The sequence below is a fragment of the Acipenser ruthenus genome, chromosome 5, assembly GCF_902713425.1.
Source record: "Acipenser ruthenus chromosome 5, fAciRut3.2 maternal haplotype, whole genome shotgun sequence".
Classification (NCBI taxonomy): domain Eukaryota; kingdom Metazoa; phylum Chordata; class Actinopteri; order Acipenseriformes; family Acipenseridae; genus Acipenser; species Acipenser ruthenus.
In genome coordinates this window covers 76,123,297-76,135,991 of record NC_081193.1, presented here as the reverse complement: position 1 = coordinate 76,135,991, position 12,695 = coordinate 76,123,297, and the positions used below count along the sequence as shown (strand labels likewise).

Sequence of the window (12,695 nt, the reverse complement as noted above, 5' to 3'; positions counted from 1 at the left end):
AGCATAACCATGGAAAAAGCATGGTAAAAAATACAGTGATTAAGTTTTATAAGGGAAGTCACAGTGCAAATGTTGTGTGTGTTTAAACATGTAACCTGTTTTGTTATTTTTTGTTTTGTTTCGTAGGGCTCTTTTTTCAATCAAAAAGGTTGGACTGCTCCACGTTCCCATATGAAAGTTTACCATAGTAAAAGCATAGTAAAGTAAAATAAAGCATAGTGAAAGCATGGTAAAACATAGGTAAGCATTGTAAAGCACATGGCAAACCATGGTAAACTATGGTAAATACATAGTATAAATAGGGATAGCACAGGAAAACTGCAAAATGATCATGCTACTTTACTGAAGCACATTTTTAAAAGGGTTCAGTAGTATACTTATATATATTTTTCATTGTATTTTCAGATCATGTTAGGCACCAATAGTGAAAAATAAAGGCCTGTTGTCTGTTAGCCTGTTGAAAAGGAAACCATTGATTTGGCCTTATGTATTGAAGCCATTTTTGTTGTCGGCTTGTCAGCGTGACCTATAACTTCATTTTCACAGTGTTAGATTTCACTCACCCCCAAACCCATAGCTGTGTTAGCAGAAGGAGTATTAGGAGTTTTAGTGCAGGCCAAATCAGCTGGGAGCAATAAAAAGAACGCACTCACAGGATTGATCCTGCCGGTCTCCTGCTCCAGCTTACTCCATATGAGGACTGGCTCTTCAGATACACAGCAATTAAACACAGAGGTTCATCCCACTGGCTCAGGTGGGGAATCATTGACTGTGCTAGATCAAGTGATAAACTGCAGTTATTAGCTAAGAAATTAAATTCCACTGAGTTGTGTTTTCAGTATAATAACGCAATGTAATTTCTGTGAGGCTGTTTAGAGCAGTTGAAAATAGAATAACTGGAATCCAAGAGGTCTTGAGATAAAATCTGTGGCTTGTCCTAACTGTCAGGCATGTTGTATTTCTGCAGTGTGACCAAAGATCATCCGCTTATTAATACATACATATGTCAGACATCTGCTGCAGTGTAGAAACTCGCAAATTAGGGGGGCGAAGAAGAAAGGGGTCATTTATATTACATTAATGTATTGTAGCGTGCACGGGGAAGGCAGCAGTAGGGCTGGTAGGTGACGTAATCACACACAAAGACATAAGCCCGATATACGCTCCTTACAAAGGAGCCGGCTCTTTTGTACAGCGGTATCGGCACTATACTTCAGTGCGAGAGATCCCGGGTTCGCGCCTGCCCTCAGCCTGTGTGTGGATTGCCTCGCCCTGTGTGATGCGCCTGCCTGCGGGAACCAAGGTCGTTACAGTATATAACTATATCAAGCAGTAATAAAGCTGGGACAATGACCTCAAGATCTTTCCCTTTTTCATACCAGGTCAAATTTGATATATTCTCAGTTAGAGTGCTATTCACTGAGCGCTTCTTAACACTGTTGAAACTGTCAACGGAGCGTTCTGAACTTGGGTGATTGATGAAAGAGGGTTAGAGTTAGAGATGCTGGTTAGGGTGGAGGGTTAGGTTTAACTTTACGTTTAGGATTAGGGTTAGAGTTAGGGTTAGGGTTAGGGTTAGGGTCAAGTCCTTTTCTTGTTGACTATTCCTAGTTCAGCCATTCTTTTATCAGCATTTGGCTGACTTACAGTGGCCCTCAAAAGTATTCACCCCCCTTGGACTTTTCCACATTTTATTGTGTTACAACATGGAATCAAAATGGATTTAATTAGGAGTTTTTGCCACTGATCAACACAAAAAAAGTCCATAATGTCAAAGTGAAAAATAAAATCTACAAATTGTTCTAAATAAATTACAAATATAAAACAGAAAATAATTGATTGCATAAGTATTCACCCCCTTTGCTATGACACACCTAAATAAGCTCTGGTGCAACCAATTGTCTTTAGAAGTCACATAATTAGTTGAATGGAGTCCACCTGTGTGCAATTAAGGTGTTTCACATGATTTCAGGTTAAATACACCTGTCTCTGGGAGGTCCCACAGTTGGTTAGTACATTTCCTAACAAAAACTACATCATGAAGACGAAGGAACATTCAAAGTAAATCCGGAATAAGGTTCTTCAAAAGCACCAATCAGGGGTAGGATATAAGAACATTTCCAAGGCATTGAATATCCCCTGGAGCACAGTAAAGTCCATTATTAAGAAATGGAGAGAATATGGCACAACTGTGAATCTGTCTAGAACAGGCCGTCCTCAAAAACTGAGTATCCGGGCGAGAAGGGCACTAGTCAGGGAGGCCACCAAGAGGCCTATGGCAACTCTAAAGGTCTTCCACGGCTGAGGTGGGAGACACTGTGCATATGGCAACAATAGCCCGGGTGCTTCACAAAACTGGCCTTTATGGGAGAGTGGCAAAAAGAAAGCCATTGTTGAAAAAAACTCACATCAAATCTCGACTAGAGTTTGCCAGAAGGCACATGGGAGACTCTGAAACCAAGTGGAAGAAGATTCTATGGTCTGATCAGACCAAAATAAAGCTTTTTGGCCTCAACGCTAAGCGCAATGTTTGGCACAAGCCACATCATCCTGAGAACACCATCCCTACCGTGAAGCATGGTGGTGGCAGCATCATGCTATGGGGATGCTTCTCTGCGTCAGGGCCTGGAAAGCTCGTGAAGATAGAGGGCAAAATGGATGCAGCAAAGTACAGAGAAATCCTGGAGGAAAACTTGCTGAAGTCTGCAAGGGACTTGGGAGAAGATTCATCTTCCAGCAGGACAATGACCCCAGACATACAGCCAAAGCCACACTGGAGTGGCTTAAAAACAAAAAGGTCAATGTCCTGGAGTGGCACGGACCTCAATCCAATTGAGAATATGTGGAAAGAGTTGAAAATTGTTGTTCACCAAAGGTCCCCATCCAACTTGACAGGGCTTGAGCAATTTTGCTAAGAAGAATGGGCAAAAATTGCAGTGTCCAGATGTGCAAAGCTGGTAGAGACTTATCTAAATAGACTCATGGCTGTAATTGCTGCCAAAGGTGCCTCTACCAAATATTGACTCAAGGGGGTGAATACTTATGCAATCAGTTATTTTCTGTTTTGTAATTAATTTAATTAATCTGTAGATTTTATTTTTTATTTTGTGTTGATCAGTGGCAAAAACCCCTAATTTAAATCAATTTTGATTCCATGTTGTAACACAATCAAATGTGGAAAAGTCCAAGGGGGGTGAATACTTTTGAGAGCCACTGTACCTCTAGACTGCAGAGACTGCTATTTAGCTGAATGTTAAGGTGTTTGTAATGTTATCGGTTTGTGTCTAGCCCTTGCCTCTCCTTTCAGTATAATGGGCTGAGATGCCAGGCCATCACAAACGCAGCTCATAAAAAGGCAGTGATACATCTGAAACTTTGTACAGCAGCATAAAGTTTAAATTGAGGCGTTAAGATGTGTGGACTTGGACATCTGTTGTGAAGAATAAAGAGTAAGCCAGTATTACCAAGGTGCTTATTGAGGTGCCAGGACTGACAACACTCTCACAATTCAGTGCTTTGAAGATTCAAGTTAAACATGATGACTCTCTCGTGTTACTCATTGACTGCTATTCACTGTTTGCATGAGGTTTAGAAATATTTACCAGTAGTAGGGTAAACTTAATGTAGACACACAGACAGGACAGAAAGCATTGCTCTCCAAACACCTTTATCTAAACAGTCTTTCTAGAGAAAAAAAAACATGTTTAAACAGCTTGGAAGCAGCCTGTGACAGACATGAGTACTGCAGCAAAGGTCTTTAAATATATTAACACACTTTTTCAAGACCTATGTATACAGTATGAATGTGTGTGTGCAAGGAGCTGTGGATGTTAGAAGCTGCGTGTGAGTGTGTCTCGGTTTCATTGTGTGTGTGTGTGTATGCACTTTTGTCTGTGGTAGTGTGTCTATGTGTCTCTGGGTGTGCGTACCTTTTGGTGTGCTTTGGTATTTGTCTATAACGTGTGTCATTGAGTTTGTGTGTGTGTGTGTGTTCGTGAGGGACTGTGTCTCTGTGTGTTTGTTAGGGGCTGTGTTTCTGGGAATGTCTCATGTGTTTATGTGTTTTTGATGGGGCTGTGTACAGAGCTGCTTCTTAAAACGTCTCTCTCTCTCTCTCTCTCTTTATCTCTCCTCACATCCTGAACCCCACAGGCCTCTCTCTCCATGCTGCTCGCTGACACCTGTCTGTAAAACCAGAGGCAATCTCATTCATCCTGAGCGTTTTATTCTCTCTCTATTGCTTTACCATTTAATCCCATTGTCAGCCTGCCTCGACCCTTCCTGTGATCTCTTTCAATGCCGCTTGTCAGATCCATGGTGTCTGTGTTGGGGCCTCATGCTCCCCGGGGCCTTGCGTGTCAACAAATTGCAGCTACAGGCTGCCAAAATCAATATCTATTTACTGTAATTATTTTTTTTATTCATTTACATTTTATTAACAGCTTTTTAAAAAAAATTTTTTTGCTGTTTTACAAAACTTAACACATTACTACATACCGTTAATGCTATGGGGCATCTTTAAACTCCGAATTGAACTGCTTTTGGGTACGAATGTCGAGCTGAAGAATGCAAATTCCCATCACAACTCTAAACCCATATTAAACAACTTGTGTAATTGCAGTTTAGGAATCTTTGGCCTCCAACTCAAAACACGTTTGTACTCGTATAACAATACAGCTAATATAAGATGCTGCAGCAGTGTGGAGTAGTGGTTAGGGCTCTGGACTCTTGACCGGAGGATCGTGGGTTCAATCCCAGGTGGAGGACACTGCTGCTGTACCCCTGAGCAAGGTACTTTACCTATATTGCTCCAGTAAAAACCCAACTGTATAAATGGGTAATTGTATGTAAAGATAATGTGTAAAAAAGAATGTAATTGTATGTAAAAATAATGTGGTATCTTGTAACAATTGTAAGTCACCCTGGATAAGGGCGTCTGCTAAGAAATAAATAACAAAACAAAGCCGACCATTTGCAACGAACTTGGCTAAAAATGATCTCAATTGCAACGAACCCAAAATAACTGCTGCTGCCCTCTAGAGGATACTAAGTACGGGACTAATTTAGTCTAACCTTTTCTATAGACTAACGATTTATAGTACCATAATTGTATGGGGGTCTGTTTTAAAAGTACTCTATTTTAAGACATTTACCATACAATTACAATTATTGTGTAATTATTCAATGAATTGTTTTGAACAATCTGTTCCCCTTTACAACGTAGCCTCAATGCGCCCGATCTCGAGATCTGTAAAGATGTTAAGCCATTACCAGAGAGTTTTGTATGCACGGCGAGTACAATCTGCCCTAATAATACCCAGGCATTATCGCTATTTGCATGACCCGTTCACTAGATACAATGAACAGGAATTTAGAATAAGGTATCGCTTTTCCAAAAATGGTGCCAGAAGATTAATTGAGATACTGGGAGCAGGGCTGCGTTCCAGGGGAAGAGGAGGGCAGCCCATTAACCCCACACTGCAGGTTTTGTTAACCCTGCCTTTTATTGCCACTGGATCTTTTTATCGCTGTGGGGGATGATTTAATCAATGTACAGGAGAGCACCGTTTGCCGTACAGTTCATAAGGTCACTAAACTCATTGCAACGCTACACGAATCGTATATTGCCCTGCCAAATGAAGACAAATGCAGCGGGACATCTGCACAGCCTTCTACACCAAAGCAGGGATACCAGCTGTTGTTGGAGCTGTTCACTGCACACACATTCACTTTCACAGGCAACATAAGGATCCTGCTTACATTAACAGGCATGGGTATACCTCTATGAATTGTCAGATGGTGTGTGACGATGACCTTAGAATAAGAAACGTGGTAGCAAGATGGGCAGGCAGTACACACGATGCTCGCATTTTCATTAAAATCCTCTTGAAATCCAATTTTGAGGAAGGCTTGTATTGTGGAGTCCTCTTGGGTGACCATGGTTATCCTTTACAGAGATATCTTCTAAAACCTGCGCTCAAACCTACAACAGCAGCAGAGACAGGAGTCACAAAAAAGCAAGAACCCACATAGAAAGAACCTTTGGAATTTTAAAGCAACGTTTTGCTCGTCTCTCCTTTGGTTTGCAAATCAGTCCAGCAAGAGCCAGCAACATCATTGTTGCATGTGCGGTCCTCCATAATCTTCCTATCGACTGGGATGAACCACTTGTTCCACATCCAGGAAGATACCCACCACACCCTGAGCAGTTTGACACTTATTATTATTTATTTCTTGGCAGACGCCCTTATCCAGGGCGACTTACAATTATTACAAGATATCACATTTTACATACAATTACATTATTTTTTACACATTATTTTTACATACAATTACCCATTTATACAGTTGGGTTTTTACTGGAGCAATCTAGGAAAAGTACCTTGCTCAAGGGTACAGCAGCAGTGTCCCCCACCTGGGATTGAACCCACGACCCTCCGGTCAGCAGTCCAGAGCCCTAACCACTACTCCACACTGCTGCTACACTGTTATAATCGGACCACAAACACAAGAAAGAGAAGGACTGGTATTCTGAAGAAATGTTATAAGTAATCACTTCTAAGTAGACCTTGTGAAGACATTTAACCCCTTTAAACACACCACTACACTTACCCTGCCTCCCCTTTATAAAAATGTAACTAACAAAACACAATTAGATAGCCCATATTGTACAACCTCCATCCTATTGCAAAATAGGCTCCCATACGGAAAGAAAATACATTTTCAATATATTTCTTTAAAAATATAGTTTCAATTTTTATATATATATATACAGTACTGTGCAAAAGTTTTAGGCAGGTGTGAAAAAATGCTGTAAAGTAAGAATGCTTTCAAAAATAGACATGTTAATAGTTTATATTTATCAATTTATCCCCGTGCACGCCCCCTAGCCAATCCAGACCTCCCGATCAGCTCAGCGCCGGGCGAGCCTACTGGCTCAATTCGTTGCCTAGCAATGCATCTCCTGTTACTCATCCCAGCTGCACACATACGCGCAAGAACAAGCGACAGGGTCCTCCCTGTCACAGACTGTATGAGAGCCTGCACTTAGAAGAATACTATGGACAAATCTCGGAGAGAGTCCAACAAAGAGCAACTAGACTAATCCCAGGGTTTAAAGATTTGAAGATAGGCTGAAAGAATTGAATTTGTTTATACCAGAACAAAGAAGAAATAGGGGAGCCTTGATTGAAGTCTTTAACATCTTAAAAGGAGCTGACATGAGGTTAATCCTTACCAATAGTTTAGCGATCAGGCCCAGAGGACAGAGCTGGAAAGTAGGTGGAGATAGACCCAGGACAGAGGGCAGGAAACACTTCTTTACACTTTCTCTCATGAAACCCTGGTTAACAGGTTTCTGTGCAACAAGGCTGTGATGTGCTGTACATTAGCCTGCCAGTCAGGCTGTTTAGCTGTGTATCAAGGATTGCTCATGCATGACTTTGTTATATCGCTGCTCATTATTAGACAGTTAACTCATCTCTGTTGTTTACAAATTCACGGTAGCTACTAAATCCAGCAGTGGTAATCCTCACCGTGGATAGTGAACTATCTTAACATTTGCGAATATGAAATATTGAATAAGTTAGACAGCTTGCAAAACAGTTTCTTATTTATGAATTTTATATCACTATTAGGAGTGTGAGTTTAAAAGGTTGCCTAAATGTTTAAACATTACCAAAAACATTAGAGGTTGGCCTTAGTGTTTACATAGTAGAAATTGTTCAGTGCAGGCCGATTTATTCCATATAGAGTTCAATGAAATGCTGTTCACTTACAGTTTTATATACACATATATGTTGCAGTCATTTATAAAACATGATGGAGGGCTTCTTACAATGGCTTTCCTGATTGGTTACAAACATCTCCACTATGTTAAAGTGTAAACATTTAAATGCATTTGATCCTGAAGTGTAAACGTTTAGGAAATTCAATGGAAACGAATACCCCCTAAACGCTCAGATGTCCTGACAGGTGTCACAGCGCTGCTCAGGTATCCTCCCCCCTGCCTCTCTCGGTCAATCTGCTGTGTGATTAAACTTCCATACTCAATAGTCTTTAATACTGTCTGAATATTTCACTCCATAAATACATATGTTATGCTCTAAAATCCGTGGGTATTGATTGGGCTGTTGTTAAATGTATTGATCTGGTTCAGCTGGCCCCAGTTAGCATTCATACTACATCGATCTTTCACCAATACACTGCCTGCTGGCGAGTCATCTTCTTTGACTTCATCTTCTTTCCCATCTCCTTCTTCATTAATTTATACTGATACATAACACAGAGAGACACATGTCTGGAATGCTCACTGCTGATAGTAACTATGGTCAAAAAAGCTAACCAGACTTTTTTTCCTGTCTGTCTGTCAGTTTGTGTGCCTGTCTGTGTGTCTGTTTGTGTGCCTTTCTGTTTGTCTGTGTGTCTGTTTGTGTGCCTTTTCTGTTTGTCTGTGTGTCTGTCAGTTTGTGTGCCTGTCTGTGTTTACCTGTCTGTTTGTCTGTTTGTGTGCCTATCTGTTTGTGTCTGTTTGTGTCTCTATATGTCCGTTTGTTTGAGAGCCTGTCTGTGTGTGTCTCTGTACAGTATGTGTCTTTCCTGGGCTCCTCTGACAGCGCCTGCTTTGTATTTCAGCTCCAGCAAGCGGTCAGATAGTGCACTCAGGCCAGGCGTGTGTAGTGAAGGATGACAACATCAGTGAGCGAGTCTACACCATTCGGGAGGGAGACATGCTGGTGCTGCAGTGCCTGGTCAAGGGACATCCCAGACCACAGGTAAGCCCCAAAACACTGATACACTTCGCCACTAGGTGGAGGGCAGAGAGAAAAGGGTTGGAAGGGTAGGAGGAGAGGACACACTCTTCCAGGAAACAACAAATGACTCATCTCGCAGACAGTGTCCAGAATAGCAACATGTTGCTGAATCCTGTAGTTCGATTAAATCCAGAGTAGTGTTTTGGGTCCTGGTGGGTTGAGTGATGTTCTCTGTGCATGACAGGTAAGGCGATGCTCAAAGTTACATTGCAGGTCCTTTGCCACAACATTCAGCCAGTGGCACTACTGTGTACCAATTTGGCTGCTTGCAATCCCTGCCAATACAACAGCACAGTAACATAATGAAAACAGGGACTCATTTATTAGGGGAACCCTCCCTATTAATAATATGACAGTGCTCTGCCTGGCTGGTTGATGTATTCCTACACCAAGGGAGCCTGACAGCCTAGTCCCCCATTGAGAACTAGCTACAGCCGTGCTGCCCATACGCACGACTGTAAACACTATGAGGGATTGTGGCAATGTGCCCCGCCCCGGTGTGCATTTGTGTGTTATGTGTTGTATGTTGCGTGCGTGTGTTAATGTTGGTGTATAGAGATTGGTACACGGGATATAAACGGGTCTGTGTTTCACGTATATTTAAAAAGTGTAGATTTGTATTTAGGCACGAGGAGAGCACAAATCACTTCACGTGCTGGTTAAATGTAATATGTGAGCATGGGGTTGCACAGAATTAATTCACGTGCTGGGATTCAAGTGAATAATTAATTAGTAATTGAATCCCAGCACAACAGTATATATAGAGACACGTAGCATGCAGTCGGGGTTGGGTGTTCAGGGCGAAAGAACGGGAGAGAGAGAGGAGATAAAAATAATAACAAGAAGAAGAATAATAAGTGTTTCTCACCGTGTTTGTTCGTCCCTGTTTGTTAGTGTCTGTCCGTTTTGTCTACCTGTTTATTTTGGCTACCAGTGCCGTGTCCTGTTTTGTGTTTTTGTTACAACCTTTTTATTTTCTGTTCTGTTTATTAAATGCTGAGCGCGATCACGCGCTCAGCTATACCAAAACCCCAAGTCTCTCTGTATTCCTTCCTGCTTCTGGTCTGACGCCACCCACTCTGGCCGTCTTTGTGACAGGGATACACACATTCTACACTACTGTTATGCATATTGTCAGTAAGGGCATTCTTTGCACAAACTACATATGTTTCTGAAGAAACAGCCTACATGATATCGCCTGCATTGTATACATGAAGGAATAACTGACTAGTCTGTAGCCCCTGTCTTGGAATGATTGCCAGCTCATAGATAGAAACTGAGCTGAGAGTGGAGAGGGGAAAGGTGTAGAAAGGGAAAGAGAATATAGGAAACGAATACCGGATTCATCTTTATTAAATATTTATAGCAGGGATTGTATTAAATGAGCTGCAGCCAATCCGCACCTAGAAAGATTGTCAAGTCTTTCTCTGCATTTTCAAAAACACAAATACCCTGACAGCCTGTTTTCAGAGCATCTGTCTACTCAATATGTATTACTTATGAATTATTAAAATTACATTTATTTAAACTCATGCTTTTAATTCATGTAATTTATGTAGTACTGAAATACATAATAAGTGTGTCTGATTGTTTAGGAGACCGTGCCAAACTTCCTTTGTGACTACACACCACAGTAGAGACAGAAGGAAAGGCGCTTCATGTGAAATCACAATGAGCTGATGCACATAGCCTCAAGTATCAAAATGAAGGGGTGAATGGAGGCGGACTCTCATTCTAGATTTCTGTTAGTCTGTATGTCACACCTATGGAGCCTGCACATAAGGAGGGGGCTTATGTGAGTGTTTATTGTAAATACGAGTGAGGTAATTGTATAAATAAGAACGTGATTGGTTTTAATGGGGAACCTGACGCCCTGTGTGTAGCAGCCTGCCTGCTGTGTTAGTTGTGGGAACGAGCAGCGTATGTGTGTTTACCAGCTGCGAGCTCCTAATCAGCAGGTAGGCGTGGTGCAGCAGAGCGCCAGGAATAAAAAGGTCCTGATTACACAGATCAAGGCTGCTGTAAAGTCATAGGGATCGGAGCGCTGCTGCTGCCTCCGAAGCATCGGTCCATCTGTGCTGCTGAACGACTGGGTCCAGGAAACGATGCGACCACCTCTAACGGAATTAAGTGCATATGCCGAGGTTGGAGTTGGGTGAACTGCCTGAGGGACAAGGAGTTAGTTTCGGGATAGTAGGTCCCACCCAGTATAGCAGACAGGTGTGTTAGCAGTACCTCCACTTGAGAGCGGAGAAGCGCAAGCTGTCTTCACGGCACCTTTTGTTTGATAGTTTTTGTACAGTGTTTATTTTGCTACCATTGCTGGTAGCATCTCATGGAGCTCATGTATGTACATCTGTATGTAAATAAATCTGCAAGCCTGCAGGGAGTGTCATCCCAACCTTCCAGCATCGGTCTCCTGTCAATCAAGCAGCGAACACGCATCCACATCTCATTCATTACCATTGATTTCAGCTCTTACACGGTAACTACTGCATAAATACATTGACATTGTGAACAAAATTACGATGCTGTTTTCTATGTAATTACACACACTTATTCCACAAGTAGTTACCAAGTAGTGAACTGTAGTGAAACAATAGTTTTGAGGCTCAAGCCTCATCAGTGGTTAAATCATCTTTTTACCAGCTACGTAATATATTGCCAAAATCCATTCTCACCTTTCACAAAAAGACTCTGAGATTCTGATTCATGCCTTTGTAACATCTTGAATTGATTATTGCAATGCACTGCTGTATGGGTTATCTTCTAAACTGGTACATGAGTTACAGTTAGTCCAGAATACTGCTGCAATAATATTGACAGGCACAACAAAATAAATAAAAATGGAACAAATTACCCCTGTCCTAAAATCTCTACACTGGGTACCGTTTTTTTTTATTGGATAATCTTTAAGATCCTCTTGCTGACCTTTAAGGCTGTCCAGGGAACTGGTCCTTCATATCATTGTTATGTCCCTGGGTGTCAGCTACGCTCCTCAAGAGCTGGGCTGCTGGCTGTTCCATCAGCTCATTGCGCTACATTGGGAGATCAAAGCTTCTCTTCCTGTGCTCCTGCTCTTTGGAACTCACTGCCACTATTTGTGAGAGGCTCTGATTCTAGAAAAATGCAAACCTACACTTAGAACACACTTGTTTTCTTTGGCTTTTGGTAATTTTTATTTATTTATTTTTTTTAGTATTACTTATAATCAGGGGCGATGCTAGCTTTTCATGCCGGGGGGAGGGGGCGAGTCTTACTCCAGGGGTCCACTGTTAAAATAGTTGTCTGATTTATTATTATTATTATTATTATTATTATTTATTTCTTAGCAGACGCCCTTATCCAGGGCGACTTACTGGTGTCGTGATCGTATATCGATATGCAGACGTAGCAGAAGTACTGCATTACTGTATACTGGAATGCTGGTGTGCATAAAATAAACTTTTAAGACCGTAACGAAGCTAAATTAAAAGTCGATAAACTTTCAAAAACTGTAAAGTACATACAGTAGTTGAAAACTTAACAGGAGATGCAAATATTTGGCACCCAAATGTCCACTATTGAGGTACTAAGAATACAGCAGATTGCTTTGGAATACCATTCATGTAAACAGTGAATGGTTTATTGATGAAAAATACAAGGACATTGAAAATAAATTGTTTTTCCTCACATTCCAGCTAGACTTTGGACTCCTACCCCCCTGCCGGGACAAGTTAAAAAATAGGGCCCCTGGGGGGACGAAGGTATTAAAACCTTCTTTGTCTTGATGTCAGACACCCTGCAATGCAAACATTGTCATGAACACGAGAGGAGGAAGAAAAAATTAATGGCAATATTATACCAGAAGGCTCTATTCAATTAAAAATAAGATGTGATATT

General features: G+C 41.4%; 1 protein-coding gene across 2 annotated transcripts in view; it reads left to right on the top strand.

The window, feature by feature from the left end:
• The window catches only part of LOC117403078 (MAM domain-containing glycosylphosphatidylinositol anchor protein 1), a 193,418-nt gene that overhangs the window by 31,063 nt on the left and 149,660 nt on the right, over positions 1 to 12,695 (top strand). For both annotated transcript variants that reach the window (XM_034004980.3, XM_034004979.3), the window contains exon 3: positions 8,635 to 8,774. In XM_034004980.3, the coding sequence (XP_033860871.3) occupies positions 8,635 to 8,774 (140 nt within the window). The remainder of the gene's footprint in view (positions 1 to 8,634; positions 8,775 to 12,695) is intronic.